Source organism: Oncorhynchus gorbuscha, linkage group LG18 (genome assembly GCF_021184085.1).
Source record: "Oncorhynchus gorbuscha isolate QuinsamMale2020 ecotype Even-year linkage group LG18, OgorEven_v1.0, whole genome shotgun sequence".
Taxonomy (NCBI): domain Eukaryota; kingdom Metazoa; phylum Chordata; class Actinopteri; order Salmoniformes; family Salmonidae; genus Oncorhynchus; species Oncorhynchus gorbuscha.
This window is the reverse complement of record NC_060190.1, coordinates 15,868,446-15,888,693: the sequence shown is the minus strand read 5'-3', so window position 1 is coordinate 15,888,693 and position 20,248 is coordinate 15,868,446. Positions and strand designations below refer to the sequence as shown.

General features: G+C 41.5%; 2 protein-coding genes across 7 annotated transcripts in view; both read left to right on the top strand.

Annotated features, from left to right (window-relative positions):
- LOC124002918 (inactive rhomboid protein 2-like) overlaps positions 1-5,746 on the top strand; it is a 46,957-nt gene extending 41,211 nt beyond the window's left edge. Inside the window, 1 exon segment of the mRNA XM_046310755.1 lies at positions 3,520-5,746. Within this exon segment, the coding sequence (XP_046166711.1) occupies positions 3,520-3,939 (420 nt within the window). The 3' untranslated portion in view covers positions 3,940-5,746.
- A 4,976-nt stretch (positions 5,747-10,722) lies between these two features.
- LOC124003588 ((E3-independent) E2 ubiquitin-conjugating enzyme UBE2O-like) overlaps positions 10,723-20,248 on the top strand; it is a 53,736-nt gene continuing 44,210 nt past the window's right edge. For 4 of the 6 annotated variants that reach the window (XM_046311954.1, XM_046311952.1, XM_046311951.1 and 1 more), the window contains exon 1: positions 10,723-11,180. In XM_046311954.1, the coding sequence (XP_046167910.1) occupies positions 10,794-11,180 (387 nt within the window). In that variant the 5' untranslated portion in view covers positions 10,723-10,793. The remainder of the gene's footprint in view (positions 11,181-20,248) is intronic. The other 2 variants (XM_046311956.1, XM_046311955.1) reach the window with 1 other exon arrangement.

Below are 20,248 nucleotides of genomic sequence, written 5' to 3'. Positions count from 1 at the left end.
CCATGCTGCTGCTCCAGTTTCAACTGTTCTGCCTTACTATTATTCAACCATGCTGGTCATTTATGAACATTTGAACATCTTGGCCACGTTCTGTTATAATCTCCACCCGGCACAGCCAGAAGAGGACTGGCCACCCCACATATGCTCTCTCTAATTCTCTCTTTCTTTCTCTCTCTCGGAGGACCTGAGCCCTAGGACCGTGCCCCAGGACTACCTGACATGATGGCTCCTTGCTGTCCCCAGTCCACCTGACTGTGCTGCTGCTCCAGTTTCAACTGTTCTGCCTTATTATTATTTGACCATGCTGGTCATTTATGAACATTTGAACATCTTGGTCATGTTCTGTTATAATCTCTACCCGGCACAGCCAGAAGAGGACTGGCCACCCCACATAGCCCGGTTCCTCTCTAGGTTTCTTTCTAGGTTTTGGCCTTTCTAGGGAGTTTTTCCTAGCCACCGTGCTTTTACACCTGCATTGTTTGCTGTTTGGGGTTTTAGGCTGGGTTTCTGTACAGCACTTTGAGATATCAGCTGATGTACGAAGGGCTATATAAATAAATTTGATTTGATTTGTAGTATGTTAGGTTGTAGAAATGAAGAGTGTTACTGGAAAGAAGAGCACGCTCTACAGTTTTGTTTTCGAGGACCAGGCTCAGTATCGTGGACAGGAGGCATTGTTTGTGACGTGGGCGTTGCCAAGTGGGAGCAGAGAGCTGCTGTGGATGACCTAGGTAGGCAGCTGCCTTTCTGTGCTAGTAGTGGTGGCTTCTATCTCTCTGTCCCAGCTCTGATGTACCTGTACTGACCTCTCCTAATGGATGTAAGCGGGGTGAACAGGCAGTGGCTCGGGTGGTTGTTGTCCTTGATTATATTTTTTGCCTTCCTGTGATCATGTGTTGTAGGGCAGGTAGTTTCCCCCCAGTGATGCGTTGTGCAGACCACACCACCCTCTGGAAGCCTTGCGGTTGTTGGCAGTGCAGTTGACGTTCCAGGCAGTGATACATCCTGACAGGATGCTCTCAATTGGGCACCTGTAAAAGATAGTGAGGGTTTTCGGTGAGAAGCCAAAATTTTTGTCAGCCTTCTGAGGTTGAAGAGGCGTGGACCATTTCAGTTTGTCAGTGATATGTACACCGGGGAACTTAAAACTTTCCACCTTCTCCACTGCTGTCCTGTCGATGTGGATGGGGGGGGGGGGGTGTGCTCTTTTTGCTGTTTCCTGAAGTCCATGATCATCTCTATTTGTTTTGCTGACATTGAGAGGTTATTTTCCTGATATCACACTCCGAGGGCCGTCCTCTCCTCCCTGTAGGCCATCTCGTCGTTGTTGGTAATCAAGCCCACTACTGTTGTCGTCTGCAAACTTGATGATTGAGTTGGAGTCGTGCATGGCCACGCAGTTGTGGATGAACAGAGAGTACAGGAGAGGGCTGAGATCGCACCCTTGTACAAATAACACATTTACTGTTTTAAACATATGAAACATTCTGACACGAACAAAAACATTTGAAATCCTATTCATACTTGGGGGTAAATTGGATGAACTAGACACCTTGCGTTAATAAACTCATCTGAAACTTTGAACTTAAAATATTAGCAACCATTTTTGTTTTCTTTGCTTTTGATGAGTAAACTACCAAAGACGACCTCTTCAACCCTCTCCCTCATGATGTTGTTATGAAGTGGGAGTACGACAAAGGTCACACTAGTGCACTGAGCCAAGTGTCACAACTTGGGCTACTAAAAACCAATCGCCTTCTGTGTTAATTTACCAGTGAGGGCAGCTGGAAGTGTAAGTGGTGGAAGATCAGGCACGTGTCACATGCCAAAGTAAGATGAACATAAAGAGGCATCAGTCCAAGAGCCCCATGGGAATGCCTGAGAATATGTGCGTGTGTAGGGTTGCAAAATTCCTGGAACTTTAAATAAATTCCCAGGTTTTCCTTGAATTCCTGGTTGGAGGTTTCCTGGAATCAGAAGGGAATAAGCAGGAAATCCAGAATCCTCAAGCCAGATTTTTGGAAAACCAGGGAATTTATTGAAAGATCCAGGAATTTTGCAACCCAATGCGTGTGACTTGATGTCATGGTCAATTATTACTGGCTAAAGCATCTGGTGATGTGTGATGATTCCCATGCGGTCTAAACCAGATTACCGTTCGGCATATCATTGTTCCGCTCAGCGAGCAGTATGACCAGCAGTCTTGGGTGGGTCAGGGTTGGATGGCCTATAGGGTTATCTCAAGATCTTCATAGAAATAGCAAGAATTCTTGGATTTCTCATTCAACTTTAAAAGTAGTTTATTCAGTTCTGGTTGCGGATTCAGAAATGAGTAATAATACAAAAGTAACAATCGCTAGTACTTCTTCAAAGGACTTTGAGTCACTCTTCAGTGCAGAAATTCAGATGTCAAAAGTTGAGACGTTCTGCAACTCCGCCTCTCTCTAAAGAAACAACTCGATGTCAGAACAGTAACATTCCCTAGTTCTTCTTCAAAGGACTTTCTGAGTCACTCGTGAGTGCAGAAATTCAGATGTCAGAGAAAGTTCAGACGTTCTGAAACGCAGCCTGTCAAATGAAGTGTTCAATGGCCAATGAAGCTTAGACTGTCTAGCGCTGGCTGTGAAATGATTGGATTCAGAGCACCCATATAGCGTGTCTTGAACGTGTAGGCTGCGTGCCTAGGGCGTGTGAAAAGCCTCACTCCTCCTGTCCTTGTGGGAGGTTAGAATCTCAGATTAGCCATCTGCCCCTGTACGCCTATCACAGCCCTGACGTCAATCTAATCAGGATGCCAGCTGTAGAACCAGTGACCAAAGAACCATTGCTCTGGATTTCAGTCTAGACGTAATTATTGAGTAGTTACATTTCCATTGTACCTTAACAGTCGTAAGGTTTAGAACGGAGGCACAATGTAATACTCTTTTGTTATACTACTCCAACAATGACACATTCCCATTTTTGGAACATCCACCGTCACTGTAGACATAAAAGTGATTAAAATGTCAGATGGTGTAATTACATATTGATCGCAGCATTTATTTGAGGACATTATACCAAAAATAAATCCCCTGCTGAGATGAAGTCAATTGCAGGTCTAAGCCTCTCCAAACATACATTTGGATCAGTAGACTACCGACCAAATTCACTATTACACACAGACACCAACATTTAATGCTGGTGAACCTGCTTCCCATTTTGCCCGGTTCCTATTGTCCTCTGCTATAAGGGACTATACCAACTCAGCCCCAGTCATCTGCCTATCCATTAGCAAGGAACACGTATGCTACCACTAATTCCTTCATGTTAATGCACTTTCATTTGATATGAATTTCAACAGATGATATGCCCATCGCAGTTGTCAACAGTGACATTCATTCACATACGTGCTGGTCTTGTCACCCATTCATCCAGTGGTGGGTGAAACATCAACCCCTCCCTCCATTTAGTTTGGACAGAGCAGGTGGATGTATGACTCTCTTTTCCCTCTCTCTCTGTCTTTCTTTGGTTATCATCCAGGTTGGCCCAGCTGGCTCCCAGTTCGGGCTGCTTGCCTGCCTGTTTGTGGAACTCATCCAGGGCTGGCAGATGCTGGAGAAGCCGTGGAAGGCCTTCCTCAAGCTGGTGGGCATCGTCTTCTTCCTGTTCCTGTGTGGCTTGCTGCCCTGGATCGACAACATTGCCCACATCTTCGGCTTCCTCAGCGGCCTGCTGCTCTCCTTCGCCTTCCTGCCCTACGTGACGTTCGGCGACTTCGACAAGTACCGAAAGCGGGTCCTCATCCTGCTATCGCTGCTGGTCTACCTGGGCCTGCTCTCCTCGCTGGTCGTCTGGTTCTATATCTACCCCATCAACTGGCACTGGCTGGAGCACCTCACCTGCCTGCCCTTCACCAGCAAGTTCTGCGAGAAGTATGACATCGACCATGTGGTGCACTAGGCTAGCAATCACTAAAGCACTAGCGGTTAATGCTAGCTGGCTTTAAAGCCCGGACATTCACTGAAATGCTAACAGCTAATGTGAGGCTTTAGATCCTGGACAGGAAGTGCAGTGGAAAATACTTTTAAGGGAAACAGAACTTGAAAGGGAGAGAGCACCTGGTTCATATGCTCCTAAGCACCTAGGGTATCTACGCATATTTACTTCAACACTATAAAGCTATGCTAGTTCCTCTGGAGAGAGCGACTCAGTCTGAGCGTGGTGTTAGAGTGGACTTGGAAGACTACAGAGGACATCCGACCCTGTCGGTTCATAAACTGTCACGTTAATACTACAGAGGCCTCTTATGTGTTACCTTTTGTACTCATTTTCTACAACACTGGAGGTATCTAACACTACGTGATATAGCATTTCATTATGTTCAGATACTTTGAATTAGCTGTTCATGTGAGCATTTAATTATGGTATTGAATACAAGTCATTCAGTCTGCCACTGGCTGGAGCATTGTTTCAACTTGAACCTAGTTTTGTGTGCTTTTCATTACTTTTCCATGGCACTATTTTGGGGACCAGTTAAAGAGTTAAGAATTTCTTCCAATAGCAGTTGCCTTTCACATCAAATTATACTGTACAGACAGTTTCAATAGAATGGTGTTATTGTATCTGTAAATGATGGTGTGACCTTCCAAATCCTGCCTTCCATTCTGCCTAGGTTATTTGTATCAATTGCCACAGGTGCTAGATAAATATACATCTAACTAATTCCAATTTGAACTGTGTCACTGCCCCAATGACAAGCTGTTTGTCCTACGGAAGGCTTTTCAGTTTAAGGGCACTACTAATTAAACACGTTGACTTGTTCTGGCCATAATTGTGCCATATCACTGGACATTGTGTTTTATAGCTTTGATACTCAAACATTAATCACACTAATATTGTAAGATTATAGGATCTGACTGACAGACCAGAAGGCAGTATGTGATCGGATTGCTCAAACTAGAAAGTCCATGTTGTTTCACTTCAAACTACGATGTGCCTACACTATATCTCTACGGTAATATATATATTAGTAATTATAGTACTTGAGTGATATCAGAGCAAATTACCACTTATCAATGTGTTGTGTATATATTTCAAAGCCGAACGAGAATCTGTGTACTGCGTGCCTTGATCAATGGCCATTGATTCACGAAAGGCTGCTAGTCACTCTTGCCATTACTGATATCCAAATGGCCAACAGAGTTTCTGCCATCCTGGCCTGGTCCTGGTCTCTTGGATTATGACCCCCTCCTCTGGCAGGTGTCCACTCTTCACTCCTTAGGATGTTTCCTGAGAGGTGGATTTACTATGCTTTGTTAAGTCACTTTACCCACCAGCAGTCAACTGGTGGTCGTTAATGGCCGACTATGTCTTCATAGTGGTTTTGGTTGGACGATCGTTGAGTACTGTTTCACGTTGTTTTGTCATGTGGGCATTTAAATGGTTTGCTAGGAATCTGTCCCTCCCTTTTCTTTTTATGTGAACACTTTAGCACAGTCTGGTCCTCTTCATAGGAATTCACAGTGCCTTCTGAAATGTGTGTACGCCTTGAATTTGAGTGTCTGTAAATCGACAAGCATAAATGCATAAATATGTAAATGCATTTGGACCAAATTGATTAGTTATTTATTGCATTAAAAAAATTATACTTTGGAATTTGCTCTTTTACTGAGATATTGTGATATATTATTGCTGCAGTTTAAGATGTTACACTTACGTGTATGTACAAATTCAGACGATGTTAAAAATAAATGTACATTTAATCATGTTTTCCCTCGTGTGTCTTGAGCTCAGATTGAACTACCGGTAACCTTTCCTGACTTGTGTGAAAATGGCTCAAGGAACTACTACTTTGTATCTATGCTTCTGAACTATTTCTCTTGACAATTGCATTCAGCCGGGTAGTGTGGCTGTGCTTGAAAAGCGAGGAATAGAAATACTGTTGTAGATTCACCTTCTTCAAGAGATTTACTCTACAACTTTCATCTCTGTGGGTCATGTTTTTTTGCAAGCTGAGAAGTTGAAAACAAGTTGCTTTGTCCTCGAAGTCAGGCATTTGTTAATCATAGAAACCCTACAGTGTAATGCATTTCTACATTCCAAGTGAAAGGGAATCAGTCAGAAACAGAAATGCTTGAAAGGGTTTATTTTCTTGTTTTCAAAATGTTATAAAAATCAGTCATCTCTTGATTCACGATTGATAGAGGCAAAGGTGGTGGTTCTACAGGGGAAAAGGCATAATATCGTTTATCAAGGAATGGAAAATCCTGGGGAGGGATATTGGTAAAAATTACTGTGTTTCAAACATTAAAATGCTATAAAGTATATTTTCAAATACTGTGCCAGCTACAAGTATATTGTTCACAACTCCATACTATATTGACACTTGGATTCCCATAAATGTGTCATTACTACTAATGACCTCCAGACATGGCCTGTACTGGTAATGCTGCTTACTGAATACAGTAGGCCTGGCTTTGTTTAAAAGTCTTGGCAGCAGCAAATAGGCGATTCTCGTAAATCCCTAAAAGTTAACGACAATAATGCCTGCTAATGGACAAGTTAGCAGTTAAACCCCTATAGCCCCAGGGGGACAGGCGTGCAATAGTGGTCTACTTTGGAGACTGGCGTCGCTGCCGACAGAACAAACACAGCCTGGTTTGCTTATATCCCTCCCTGCTATACTGTATCTCGGTATTCTAATTTCAATATTTTCTCACAATCTAGAAAGAAACAGGTGCTAGCTAAAAGGGTAATACTAACATTAATACTACTACCATGGTATATACCATGGTTTATAAAAGTCACCACCCAGCTCTTTTAGCTGCCCAGTGCATTTTAAAGGCAGAAATACAGAAGGATAAGCAAATTAAAGTCCCAGGCAATTGCCCAGGTGTTGATGTGCCATAAAGCTGCATATTCAGACAGGAAGAATGAGATTGAAAGTGTAATTACTCAAGTAATTCCATATCTTCCCCAAAGATCATGTCAGCCTTTGAGATGAAAAAAAAAGCCTTTCGTAAACTAATACTCACATTTGACCCCCCCCCCTACTATCTTTAACTTTGCTGATAGGTACTTTGAGGAAAAATGTACAGTTGAAGTCGGAAGTTTACATACACCTTAGCCAAATACATTTAAACTCAGTTGTTCACAATTCCTGACATTTAATCCTAGTGAAAATTCCCTGTCTTAGGTCAGTTAGGATCACCACTTTATTTTAAGAATGTGAAATGTCAAAATAATAGTAGAGTGATTTATTTCCGCTTTTATTTTTTTCATCATATGCCCAGTGGGTCAGATGTTTACATACATTCAATTAGTATTTGTTAGCATTGCCTTTTAAATGGTTTAACTTGGGTCAAATGTTTTAGGTAGCCTTCCACAAGCTTCCCCCAATAAGTTGGGTGAATTTTAACCCATTCCTCCTGACAGAGCAGGTGTAACTGAGTCAGGTTTGGAGGCCTCTTTGTTCGCACCCGCTTTTTCAGTTCTGCAAACAAATTGTCTATGGGATTGAGGTCAGGGCTTAGTGATGGCCACTCCAATACTTTGACTTTGTTGTCCTTAAGCCATTTTGCCACAACTTTTGAAGTATGCTTTGGGTCATTGCCCATTTGGAAGACCCATTTGCGACCAAGCCCTTTTTCCTCCAAACATAACGATGGTCATTATGGTCAAACAGTTCTATTTTTGTTTCATCAGACCAGAGGACATTTATCCAAAAAGTACAATCTTTGACCCCATGTGCAGTTGCAAACCGTAGTCTGGCTTTTTATGGCGGTTTTGGAGCAGTGGCTTCTTCCTTGCTGAGCGGCCTTTCAGGTTATGTCGATATAGGACTCGTTTTTACTGTGGATATAGATACTTTTGTACCTGTTTCCTCCAGCATCTTATCAAGGTTCTTTGCTTTTGTTCTGGGATTGATTTGCACTTTTCGCAGCAAAGTACGTTCATCTCTAGGAGACAGAACGTGTCTCCTTCCTGAGCGGTATGACGGCTGTGTGGTCCCATGGTGTTTATTCTTGCGTGCTATTGTTTGTACAGATGAACGTGGCACCTTCAGGCATTTGGAAATTGCTCCCAAGAATGAACCAGACTTGTGGATGTCCACTTTTTTCTGAGTTCTTGTCTGATTTCTTTTGATTTTCCCATGATGTCAAGCAAAGAGGCACTAAGTTTGAAGGTAGGCCTTGAAATACATCCACAGGGACACCTCGAATTGACTCAAATGATGTCAATTAATCTATCAGAAGCTTCTAAAGCCATGACATTTCTGGAATTTTCCAAGCTGTTTAAAGTAGAGGTCGACTGATTAATCAGCAGTGCCGATTTTCAAGTTTTCATAACAATCGGTAATTGTCATTTTTGGACTACGATTACTTTGCTGCTTAGTCTGCTTAAACTAATAACACACAAATGATTGTATTTTTCTTGTCTATATTGAATACAGCATGTAAACATTCACAGTGTAGGTTGGAAAAAGTATGTGAACCCCTAGGTTTATGACTTCTACAAAAGCTAATTGGAGTTAGGAGTCAGCTAACCTAGAATACAATCATTGAGACAAGATTGGAGAGGAGATTGCTGCCCTGCCCTATAAAAAACACTCCGAAAATTTGAGTTTGCTATTCACAAGAAGCATTGCCTGATGTGAACCATGCCTCAAAGAAAAGAGATCTCCGATGACCCAAGATCAAGATTTGTTGACTTGCATAAAGCTGGAAAGGGTTACAAAAGTATCTAAAAGCCTTGATGTTCATCAGTCCACGGTAAGACAAATTGTCTATAAATGGAGGAAGTTCAGCACTGTTGCTACTCTCCCTAGGAGTGGCCGTCCTGCAAAGATGACTGCAAGAGCAGAGTGCAGAATGCTCAATGAGGTTAAGAAGAATACTAGAGTGTCAGCTAAAGACTTACAGAAATCTCTGGAACATGCTAACTTCTTTGTTGATGAGTCTACGATACGTAAAACCCTAAACAAGAATGGTGTTCATGGGAAGAAGCAACTGTTGTCCCAAAAAAACATTGCTGCACGTCTGAAGTTCGCAAAAGAGCATATGGGTGTTCCACAGTGCTACTGGCAAAATATTCTGAGGACAGATGAAACTAAAGTTGAGTTGTTTGGAAGGGACACACAACACCATATGTGGAGAAAAAAAGGCACCGCACACTAACATCAAAACCTCATCCCAACTGTAAAGTATGGTGAAGGGAGCATCATGGTTTGAAGCTGCTTTGCTGTCTTAGGGCCTGGACAGCTTGCTATTATCGACGGAAGAATGAATTCCCAAGTTTATCAAGACACTTTGCAGTAGAATCTGTCCGCCAATTGTAGAATCTGTCCGCCAATTGAAGCTCAACAGAGGTTGGGTGATGCAACAGGACAACGACCCAAAACACAGAAGTAAATCAACAACAAAATGGCTTCAACAGAAGAAAACATGCCTTCTGGAGTGGCCCAGTCAGAGTCCTGACCTCAACTCGATTGAGATGCTGTAAGAGCACGTTTCACACCAGACATCCCAAGATTATTGCTCTACTGAACCAGTTTTGTAAAGAGGAATGGTCCAAAATTCCTCCTGACCGTTGTGCAGGTCTGATCCACAACTACAGAGAATGTTTGGTTGAGGTTATTGCTGCCAATGGAGGGTCAAACAGTTATTATATCCAGGGATTCACATACTTTTCCACCCTGCACTGTGAATGTTTACACGGTGTGTTTAATAAAGACATGAAAACGTATCATTGTTCGTGTGTTATTAGTTTAAGCAGACTGTGTCTGTCTATTGTTGTAACTTAGATGAAGATCAGATCAAATTTGATGACCAATTTATGCAGAAGTCCAGGTAATTCCAAAGGGTTCACATACGTTTGCATGTATAGTTTACGTTGTTGACCAATGCGAAATTAGTCTTGTTTTTATTCTTCTACCTGATAAATGCAGGTTTTGAACAAGAGTTAGCCTCTGTATTTGTTGGAATCCCCTTTGCACAAAATAGAATAGACTTCTCGCATTATATACATTTTTATAAATGAATATGCTTTGCCATTGTGCAGAAACAAGTATATTTGCGCTTGACAAATAAGACAGACGTCCTCATATGCCCCCCCCCCCCCCCCACACGTTAGCCTACACAACACAACTACAGTGTCAGGCACGGTATGCACAAAATATGTTATTTTATGCCACAATACTGTGTTAAAAACCATGGCTGTGTCTGCAATAAGCCAATTTCAGCACTCGAACACTGACACCAAGTGGCGAAAATTGCTCCATTCATGCTTTTTGGTGAAGTGCGCGCATAGAATGCATATTCAGGCCCGGGCTACAGACTTGTTGATGAAATTGGCGTCTTCTCTTTCATCATGTTTGCATTTCTGTAATAAATTCTATAAAAAATACCATTATCATGGCTGTGATATTGAATTAACTTTATTGTCAATAGGCCGTGACTTGTCCTAAGGGGGACCCTAATTATATGAAATTGGCCAAATTGCACCATACATTTGTATCATCATATAGCTAGCAGCACCTGACTATAAATACACCTGAATATAAAGAAATATGTGTTATAATAACTGTGTGATATAACTGTCTGTTGTCTCAGACTGATTTATTCAGAGTCAAACCCACAGTGTAATAAAAAAAACACCTTTGTCAATTTGACAGGCCCTAGACTCTTCTCTGAGTGCGTTTACGCAGCGCGCGCCCTATCGACGTAAACACGTGCACTTCCATGGTTACAGGTTTCTCTTTTTTCTTCTCCACCATCAGTCTCCCTTTATCGCATTATTCCCTGACAACTGCAGCGATGGCGGAACCCGTGGCATCGGACGCAATAGCAACAGACGCAGCTCTTTCTCCGGCTGTAAGCCCGGGTTCGGAGCCTCCATCCATGGCGCTCTCTCCTTCTGCAGGCGGCTCCCAGCGGCTTCTTTTCTCCCACGATTTGGTGTCGGGTCGGTATCGCGACTTGGTCCGGTTCGGCCTAGTCAGAATGATACAAGGCGAGGAGGAGTTTGATTCAGACTCGGACCTCGACGATGGCGGAGGTAGAGGCGGTGTAGGAGGTGGCTGTATCCCCTGTAACTCGGACACCGAGAGCAGTGTTGTGGACAGCCTGGCACCTCTGGGAAGGGGTTTTGTCCGGGTGCAGTGGTACCCAGAAGGAGGGAAACAAGACATACGGGAAACAAAGGTAATTGTCTGCTAACGTTAGCTAACTAGCCACACAATATGTGTTAAACGCTGGAGGCAACATTAGTTAGCTAGCTTTAAGCACGATGTGTGTTTTGCCGTTCTTGACAGATAACGTTAGCTGGTTAAATTAATTAGTAACGTTACACCGCCACGGGTTTAGCATGCTATAACCGGCATTGCGAACGTTTTGTCCGCTTGTGTATTTGTTACAATTACTGTACCGAGCTTCAGCATTTTGCCCACATTTCTTGAAATGTGCAGTACAACTGGGTGTGACTTAGCAGGCTTGGCTAGCTAACTTTTTATTACTGATAGCTGGTATAACGATTAGCTAGTTTGTTAATATCATTGGCATATTGTTAGTTATACCCAAATAAATGACTTAGCTAAACTGGTTAGTGGAGTAACTGGCAGGTTTGCTAGGCTAACTTATAAGATAATTAAACGAACATTGCTGATAAATTAGATAGCTAGTTTGCATCTCAGGTTTTAAGTAAATGAATCATTGACAACTTTTGTAGAAGAGGGAACACTTGCTAAAACTGCTGCTTAAACAATGAGAGAAAGGACTTTAACTGAATAATGTAAGGTGGTCTCTAGCTGATGCTGTATCTGACACTGACAGCTCAAACTAGCCATGACCCATCATCACATTACAGGAGATTGCTGAGATTATATCACTGACGGAACAATGACCCAGATGTTTAACCGGATTTATAAATCTGAAGCATCTGGTTGACGTTTCCACTCACCACCAAATGTGATGAGCAGAAGCCCAGTTTCCGGCAGTGGGAGGAGATGGGATGAGACTAGATGCACATTTTGTAATCGATTAAGCATATTTGATCTCAATGCAGGTTTCTGTTCCCAAAAGAGTGTTGTTTACGAGTGCCAGGGCGAATTGAGTTATTGCACACGCGTAGGCCTTCTCCAACCGAATATGTAAATACATGATAGAATGCGTCAATAGGATCTCGCTAGCTCGTGCTGGGTTCTGCCCACCTCCTTGCTTGTTCTGCCCACTATTATTAATTTGCTACCATTGGAAACTGTGGTTTGTCTTGGGTTAGTTATAAAAATCTTTGATTCTATGCTATCCCTCCACTACACGAGGAGTCAGTTTAATCAAAGATACTGATGGTGTAATGTTAGTTTTCCATTGACCAAAGGCAGTTTTAAAGTGGATAACATCCTGCATGACTGCCATTTTAAAGTGGATAGGTTTTTGCTGACGTTTCATTTTTAACCATACAAAGCTATAAATGGTATTTATCCTTGCCTATGAATGCATTTCACATTAGCTACCTAACTTAGTCGGAAGCGAATTGAGGCTATTGCCTAGTATATTCATTATCAAATCAGGTAGCCATAAAACTATGCTCCCAAAAATGTACACTCAGTGTCTTATATGTGGTCTTAAGCATATTACATAAGGAAAGATATGCCATCATGTAAATAGGGTCCAATTGATTCACAACATTAATTCAAATATCCAATTCCTCAAAGCCCATGCATAAAAGCTTTGTCGAGCCAGTATCATTACAAACCAAATAGAGAGAGCTATTGACATAATGGGATTCAGTACTGCAGTAACAGGGAGCTCACTCCAGGGCCTTATGGAAAAGGGTCACACTGGGGGAGTGGAGCTGGGATGGGCTGGGCCTAGAAGATACTCACGGTGAACAGTGCAGGTAGGCCATGCTGCTTTGTCCTCTGGGGTAAATGTGTAAAGTTCTAGCAATGGAGTCAGGGTCTGGAAGTCAGGACAAAGATCTAGTCATGTATCTGTGGGGATAACAATGGGTCGGGATGTTTACCTACACACAAACAAGGGTGACTGAGCTCTCTGTGACTTTGAATGATAGTCATGTTTCAGGCCTTAAACATTGCCCTCCGTGTGTGTTTTTGTCCATCCTTATCAGTTTGTGTGTTTGTCCAGCTTGATCTGTGTGTATTTTTCTTCCCTGTGTGTGTGCGTCTGTTAGGCTGTCTATTAGGGTTGGGAATTGCCAGGGACCTCACGATACAATATTGCAACACTTGGGTGCCGATATATGTATATCGATCCTCATGGTTCTATATGTATTGCGATTCGTTGTTCCAAACATATTGCTCAATCTATGTCTACTGCAGAAGGACAAGAGTGACATGAGAACTAGTTTTGATCAGTCATGGAAATAAAAGTGCTGAAAACAAATGGGCTCCCTATTTAAAAAGGAGATGGAAAATGACTGAGAGTTTTGGTGCAGATGCAAAAATGATATTGTCAAAACAACATAATCCTTCGTCAAATAATATCCTGATGTGTAACTATCGATTTGGTTTCCCCCATCACTACTGTCAGTGTGCGTCCTCTGTCCACCTACTGCTCAGATGGTGTTTCTTCAGTCACATATTCTCTTGAGCAACTTAATTCATGACCAGGCCTCTTCCTGCAGTATGCAAAAATTGCATATTTCCAAGAAAGTTTGTCCTTTTTCTGACTGCATTTTTTGCCTACCTTCCTCTGCTTTATACCCATTTTCACACTCTTTCGAGGGGGATGCATCAATGTCTACGAAAAGTCATAACCTCAGCCCTAGTTTTGCATAGCCATGCATCCAAAACACATTGTCACACCAACCTTTGGATGTCTGAAGAATTGGCTAGAATGATGTGCAATTATTTTGTTGTTGTGGATTTTACATTTCAAGAACCTCCCCCCATGTGCTTGTGGAAGGGGTGCGGCGTTATGTTCGTCACTGTTTTGCGACTGGGTCGGATACATTTTGCAGAGTTGTTGCGTATGCTAGTTTGTAACATTGAAAACCTGGAGGGAAAAACTGAATTCTGTTTTGCCAGTGGTGTGCTCTATACACACAATCGAGTCATTGAAGGCACTACAACTCTTATGCTTGATCACTACAAAAAAATATATTATGACGTGTCTACTTACAGGCTGTGGTAAAGGTTTAGTGTATCAAGTGTTGCCGACGGTCTCCGATTTATTGAAATTGAAAGTCACCACAAACACCGCATACATCAACCTATTTTGATGGGATTTTAATCAGCTATTCCCGACCACTGTTGTTCCTACGGCCCAAACTAATTAAGTGGGCACCTTTTTTGAGCTCCGCCCAAGCAAGGGATTGGTTTGAGGTGTTGTGAGGCGTCACTGGTTTCCACCCCTTTGTAGCTACTTTCTGCCATTGACTTCAAGGCCTTCCTATTAGGGAAGCCTGGCTACCTGAATCCCCGATCCACCAGCCTCGGTTTCCCTCACTGATACTGCAGTTATTATTCCCCAAAGGTTTTTTTTTTACCAATGGGGAGTTTATTCAGGATTTGTATGGCAGCTATTTACTTCAAGACAGAGAAAGTAAACAACAAATAGTCTCGACAAATGGGTAGATAGGCCTAAGGCTCAGTCTTGTGATGTGTTGTCTCAACTACGGATGAACAATATATCGGAATTGGTCGATATTAGCTAAAAATGCCAACATCGGTATCGGCCCGATGTTAAAAAAATCGATGTCAAAGCTACCGTGCATACCTATATAACATATGTACAGGACGTAATGACGGCACGTAAAAGTTTGCGCAACACAGCATTCCTAACCTAGCCCACAATGTCTGTTGTTTGGATTGAGCAGTCAAGTCGTAGTCATCTGAAAGAGTAAGAAGATTTCAGCGAGACAACTCAAAGGCGAAGTCCATTAAAGCCAATATAATGGAATTCATTGCCCTTGACAATCAACCGTTCTCTGTCATGGGTGATGTTGGCTTTCACCGACTGGTCGAGCACACTACCAAGTACGCTGTTTTTCAGATGTTGCCCTACCGGAGTTGCACAGTATTAGCGTCACTGCTATTTGCTTCACAACATACATACTATGGAACGCAGGTTGGATCTTTGCGTGTCAAAAAAGATACAGTAGCACTGTCAAAGCTGTACAAAAAAGTCTGCAAACACAATGTGTCTTCAATATCGCGTTGGTAATAAAGCTTAATTTGTTTGACTGCAACTTCTGGGGTAGCTAGCTTTAGCTTGTTACCTAGCTAGCACCGATACAATAAGCCTGAAAACAATGACCAGTAGAAACTGCAGTCATTTTCATTATTCTTTGCAATGATTTAGGAATACTTGTAAGTATTGTTGTTCACCTATTGAAATGTAACTTCAGTTAATGAAAATAAATAGCTAGCCAGCTACTTAACCCTGTTGCCCAAAGCTAACGTTATAAGCAGCCAGCGAGCTTTATCTGGCTAGTGAGGCTCCACCGGGTTATGTGTTGTGAAGCTAGCCACTATAAGGATTAGTCACAATAGTGGAATTTGCAGTTTGCCTTCAAAATAAAAGTATGTCATTGACAGTGATGCAAATGAATACAAATAGAATTATGCCATACTTTTATTTTGAAGGCTAGCCGCAAAGTCGACTTGTGGCTAATCCTTATTGTGGCTAGCTTCACATAGATGTGTCTGACCACCATAATCAAATAAGAACTGTCTTATAAAGTAGGGTTATTTTGGTTTACACCTAGCTATATAGTTAGCTAGTTAACTCTATAGCTACTGAAACAGATGTCGTTTTGCTATGTTTTGGGGGAAGAACATTGTTTGCATCCATGAGCTAGCCAGCTTTTCTTATGACCAGCACTGTAGGTGTGTGAGACAACTTTACCAGCATCTTAGCATACGTATCAATGAATCGTTGTGACACATGAAATACGAGTGATCGTGTAATAACTACGTAAAAAATGTATGAATGCGTTAAATTATTATGTGACGTGCAGTCATATTCAGGTTCTGATTGGTCAAATAGTGTTGTTTGACACACACAACCTTTGACACACAACAGCCTGGATTCGATACAGTGCCTTAGACTGCTGCGTCCGTGGTGTGTGTGTGTGTGTGTGTGTGTGTGTGTGTGTGTGTGTATGAAGCATTCTAGTACAGTTAAATAGTTGAAAGGCCACTAAAAAATGTAATTATTGGTTATCATTATCAGGTTTTTTTTTGCAAGGAAAATATTGTAAATCGGTATCGGCCAAAAATGTCATATCTGTGCATCATTAGTCTCAACGTGACATATGCGTCCATGAGGTGAAGTTGAACTAATTCCCTCTCGTATTCAGTTCCTCGCAGACATACTCAGAGATGGCGTAGTAGAAAAAGAAGTGTCCAGTTGGGGTGCCAAGCTTGCATTTCCCACTGTTACCTCTGTAGTTTATTTTTCTTCATATGGAATGATGGAAACTTATTTAGATGCACGCTGCCGCCTCAACAAAGGCAGACTGACACTATTTTATCTGCACTGTAATGAGCTACGCCTCTTTGTTTCCTATGAAATCTTAATTACATCTCCAAAAGGAGAGTATTGTTTGATTTGGTCTCGGATCTTCCACTGGTGTGGCACTGTTTCAATTAGAGGTTGACCGATTAATCGCCTTGGGCAATTTTCAAGTTTTCTTAACAATCGGTAAGTGGGCCTTTTTGGACGCTGATTATGGCCGATTACATTGCAATCCACGAGGATTGCAGCAACAAAAGGACCTTGTGGCTGCAAGGATCCAAGGTAAGTTGCTAGCTAGCATTAAACTTATCGAATAAAACACAATCAATCTTCACATAATTACTAGGTAACTACACATGGTTGATGATACTAGGTTAACTAGCTTGTCCTGCGTTGCATATAATCAATGTGATGCCTGTTAACCTCTTGCTCCTACCTGACACGCAGGCGTCCCATCTAGACATCTGGAAATGCAAATGCGCTTCGCTAAATGCTAATAGTATTAGTTAAAACTCAAACGTTCATTAAAATACACATGCAGGGTATTGAATTAAAGCTACACTCGTTGTGAATCCAGGCAACAAGTCAGATTTTTAAAATGCTTTTCGGCGAAAGCATGAGAAGCTATTATCTGATAGCATGTAACACCCCAAAAGACCCGCAGGGGACGTAAACAAAATAATTAACATAGTCGTCGCTACACAAACCTCACAAATAAAATATAAAACATTCATTACCTTTGACCATCTTCTTTGTTGGCACTCCTAGATGTCCCATAATCACTATTGGGTCTTTTTTTCGATTAAATCGGTCCATATATAGCCTAGATATCGATCTATGAAGACTGTGTGATAAACGAAAAAAATAGCATCTTATAACGTAATGTCATTTTTTAAAATTAAAAAAGTCGATGATAAACTTTCACAAAACACTTCTAAATACTTTTGTAATGCAACTTTAGGTATTAGTAAATGTTAATAAGCGATCAAATTGATCACGAGGCGAAGTATATTCTTTAGCTGTCCGTCTGGAAATAATGTCCGGGTAAATCTCAACCAAAATATCCGGTCGGAGGCTTGAACAAATGGCTTGTCTCTTCGTTTGACCAAGAAACAAAGCCTAGGCAAATGACAAGACTGTTGACATCGTGTGGAAGCTGTAGGTATTGCAACCTCAGCCCCATTTATTGTGGTTCGCCTTTATCAATGGGTTGAAGTGGCGGATGGATATATATTTCCATTTTCAGTGATCAGATTTTCCTGCGCTTTTCGATGAAACGCCCGTTCTGTTATAGTCACAGCTGTGATTTAACCAGTTTTATAAACGTCTGAGTGTTTTCTATCCACACATACTAATCATATGCATATACTATATTCCTGGCATGAGCAGCATGGCGCTGAAATGTTGTGCGATTTTTAACAAATGTTCCAAAAAGTAGGGGGTAGGAGTAACAGGTTAATTTATCATCGAATCACAGCCTACTCCAACTTGATGATTTATTAAAAGCGCATTTACGAAAAAAGCACAATCTTAGCACGAATGTACCTAACCATAAACATCAATGCCTTTCTTAAAATCGATGCACAGAAGTATATTTTCTATAAACCTGCACATTTAGTTAAAATAAATGCATGGTACCAGGCAATATTAACTAGGGAAATTGTGTCACTTCTCTTGCGTTTATTGCAAGCAGAGTCCGGGTATATGCAGCAGTTTGGGCCATCTGGCTCTTTGCGAACAGTGTGAAGACTATTTCTTCCAAACAAAGACCATACTAATTTGCCAGAATTTGACATAATTATGACAAGATTGAAGGTTGTGCAATGTAACAGTAGTATTTAGACTTAGGGTTGCCGCCCGTTCGATAAAATACAGAGCCGTTCCGTATTTCACTGAAAGAATAAACGTTTTGTTTTCGAAATGATAGTTTCCGGATTTTACCATATTAATGACAAACGGCTCGTATTTCTGTGTTTATTATAATTAAGTATATGATAGAGCAGTCTGACTGAGCAGTGGTAGGCAGCAGCAGGCTCGTAAGCATTCATTCAAACAGCAGCTCTTAGCAGTGCTGGGATGCACAGGGCTGTTTATGACTTAAAGCCTATCAACTCCCGAGATTAGGCTGGCAATACTAAAGTGCCTTTTAAGAACATCTAATAGTCAAAGGTATATTAAATCTAAATGGTATAGAGAGAAATAGTCCTATAATTCCTAAAATATCTACAACCTAAAACTTCTTAACTGGGAATATTGAGGAACCAATGTATATATATATATTCCCAGAGGAACCACCAGCTTTCATATGTTCTCATGTTCTGAGCAAGTGACTTAAACATTAGCTTTTTTATATGGCACATATTGCACTTTTACTTCTCCAACACTGTGTTTTTGCATTATTGAAACCAAATTGAACATGTTCCATTATTAATTTGAGACTAAATTGAAAGGGATAACGAATCTAGTTCGTGTCGTCTGTTTAGGGAAAGTACCTGTGTAATTGTGCACCCAGCTCATTCAGGTGCTTCACTTTATCACATTTGACATGGTCCGTAAGCTTGAGTTAATTTGCACGCAACAAAAATAAAAATCACACAATGATGGAAAGACCTGTGTGTTGTCCTTGTTAATGCTGACAGAAAACAGCTCCAACTTCATAATCATAGCCTCAATTTTGTCCAGCACATTGAATATAGTTGTGGCGAGTTCCTGTAATCCTGGATTCAGATCATTCAGGTGAGAAAAAACATCACCCAGATAGGCCAGTCATGTGAGAAACTCATCATCATGCAAGCTGTCAGACAAGTGAAAATGATGGTCAGTAAAGAACTTTAAGCTCGTCTCTCAATTTAAAAAAACGTGTCAATACTTTGCCTCTTGATAACCAGCTCACTTTGTATGTTGTAAAAGCGTTACATGGTCGCTGCCCATATCATTGTATAATGCAGTAAATACACGAGAGTTCAGGGGCCTTGCTTTAACAAAGTTTACCATTTTCACTGTGGTGTTCTAAACATCTTTCAAGCTGTCAGGCATTCTCTTGGCAGCAAGAGCCTCTCTGTTGATGCTACAGTGTACCCAAGTGGCGTCGGGAGCAAATCCTTGCGTTACCTCTCCACTGTCTCTCTGTCATGACTTTTGCACCATCAGTACAGTTACTAACACATCTTGACCACCAAAGTCCATTTGATGTCACAAAGCTGTCTAGCACTTTGCAAATATCCTCTCATGTCCTGGTTTCCAGTGGTTTGCAGAAGAGGATGTCTTCCTTAATTGACCCCCCATAAACGTAACGGGCATACCAGGAGCTGTGCCAGGACTGCCACGCCTGTTGACTCATCCAGCTGTAACGCATATATTTCACTGGCTTGTATGCGAAGCAGTAGTTTTTTCAAAACATCTACTGCCATGTCACTGATGCTTCATGAAACAGTGTTTGATGAAGGCACTGTCTGTATAGTTTATTTTGGGCCTTTTCCCCCAGCATTGTCCAAGACATCCACCTCAGCAGGAAGAATAAAGTCCTCCACAGTAATATGGGGCTTGCCTGTTCTAGCCACTCGGTAGCTTACCATATAAGACTCTTCCAGCCCCTTCTTATTAATGGTATCTGTTGCTTTTATACATGTCTTACTACTCAAAAGCCGTCTTTATTCTTGCTCAAACTCCTGTGGCTTATTTTTCAAATGGTCATGTTTCTAAATGTCTGCGCGAGAGTGAAGGTTAATGTGATTGGATGTTAATTATTTGACAAGGCTACCTGTATTTGACATTGTGTTGTTATTTCGCTG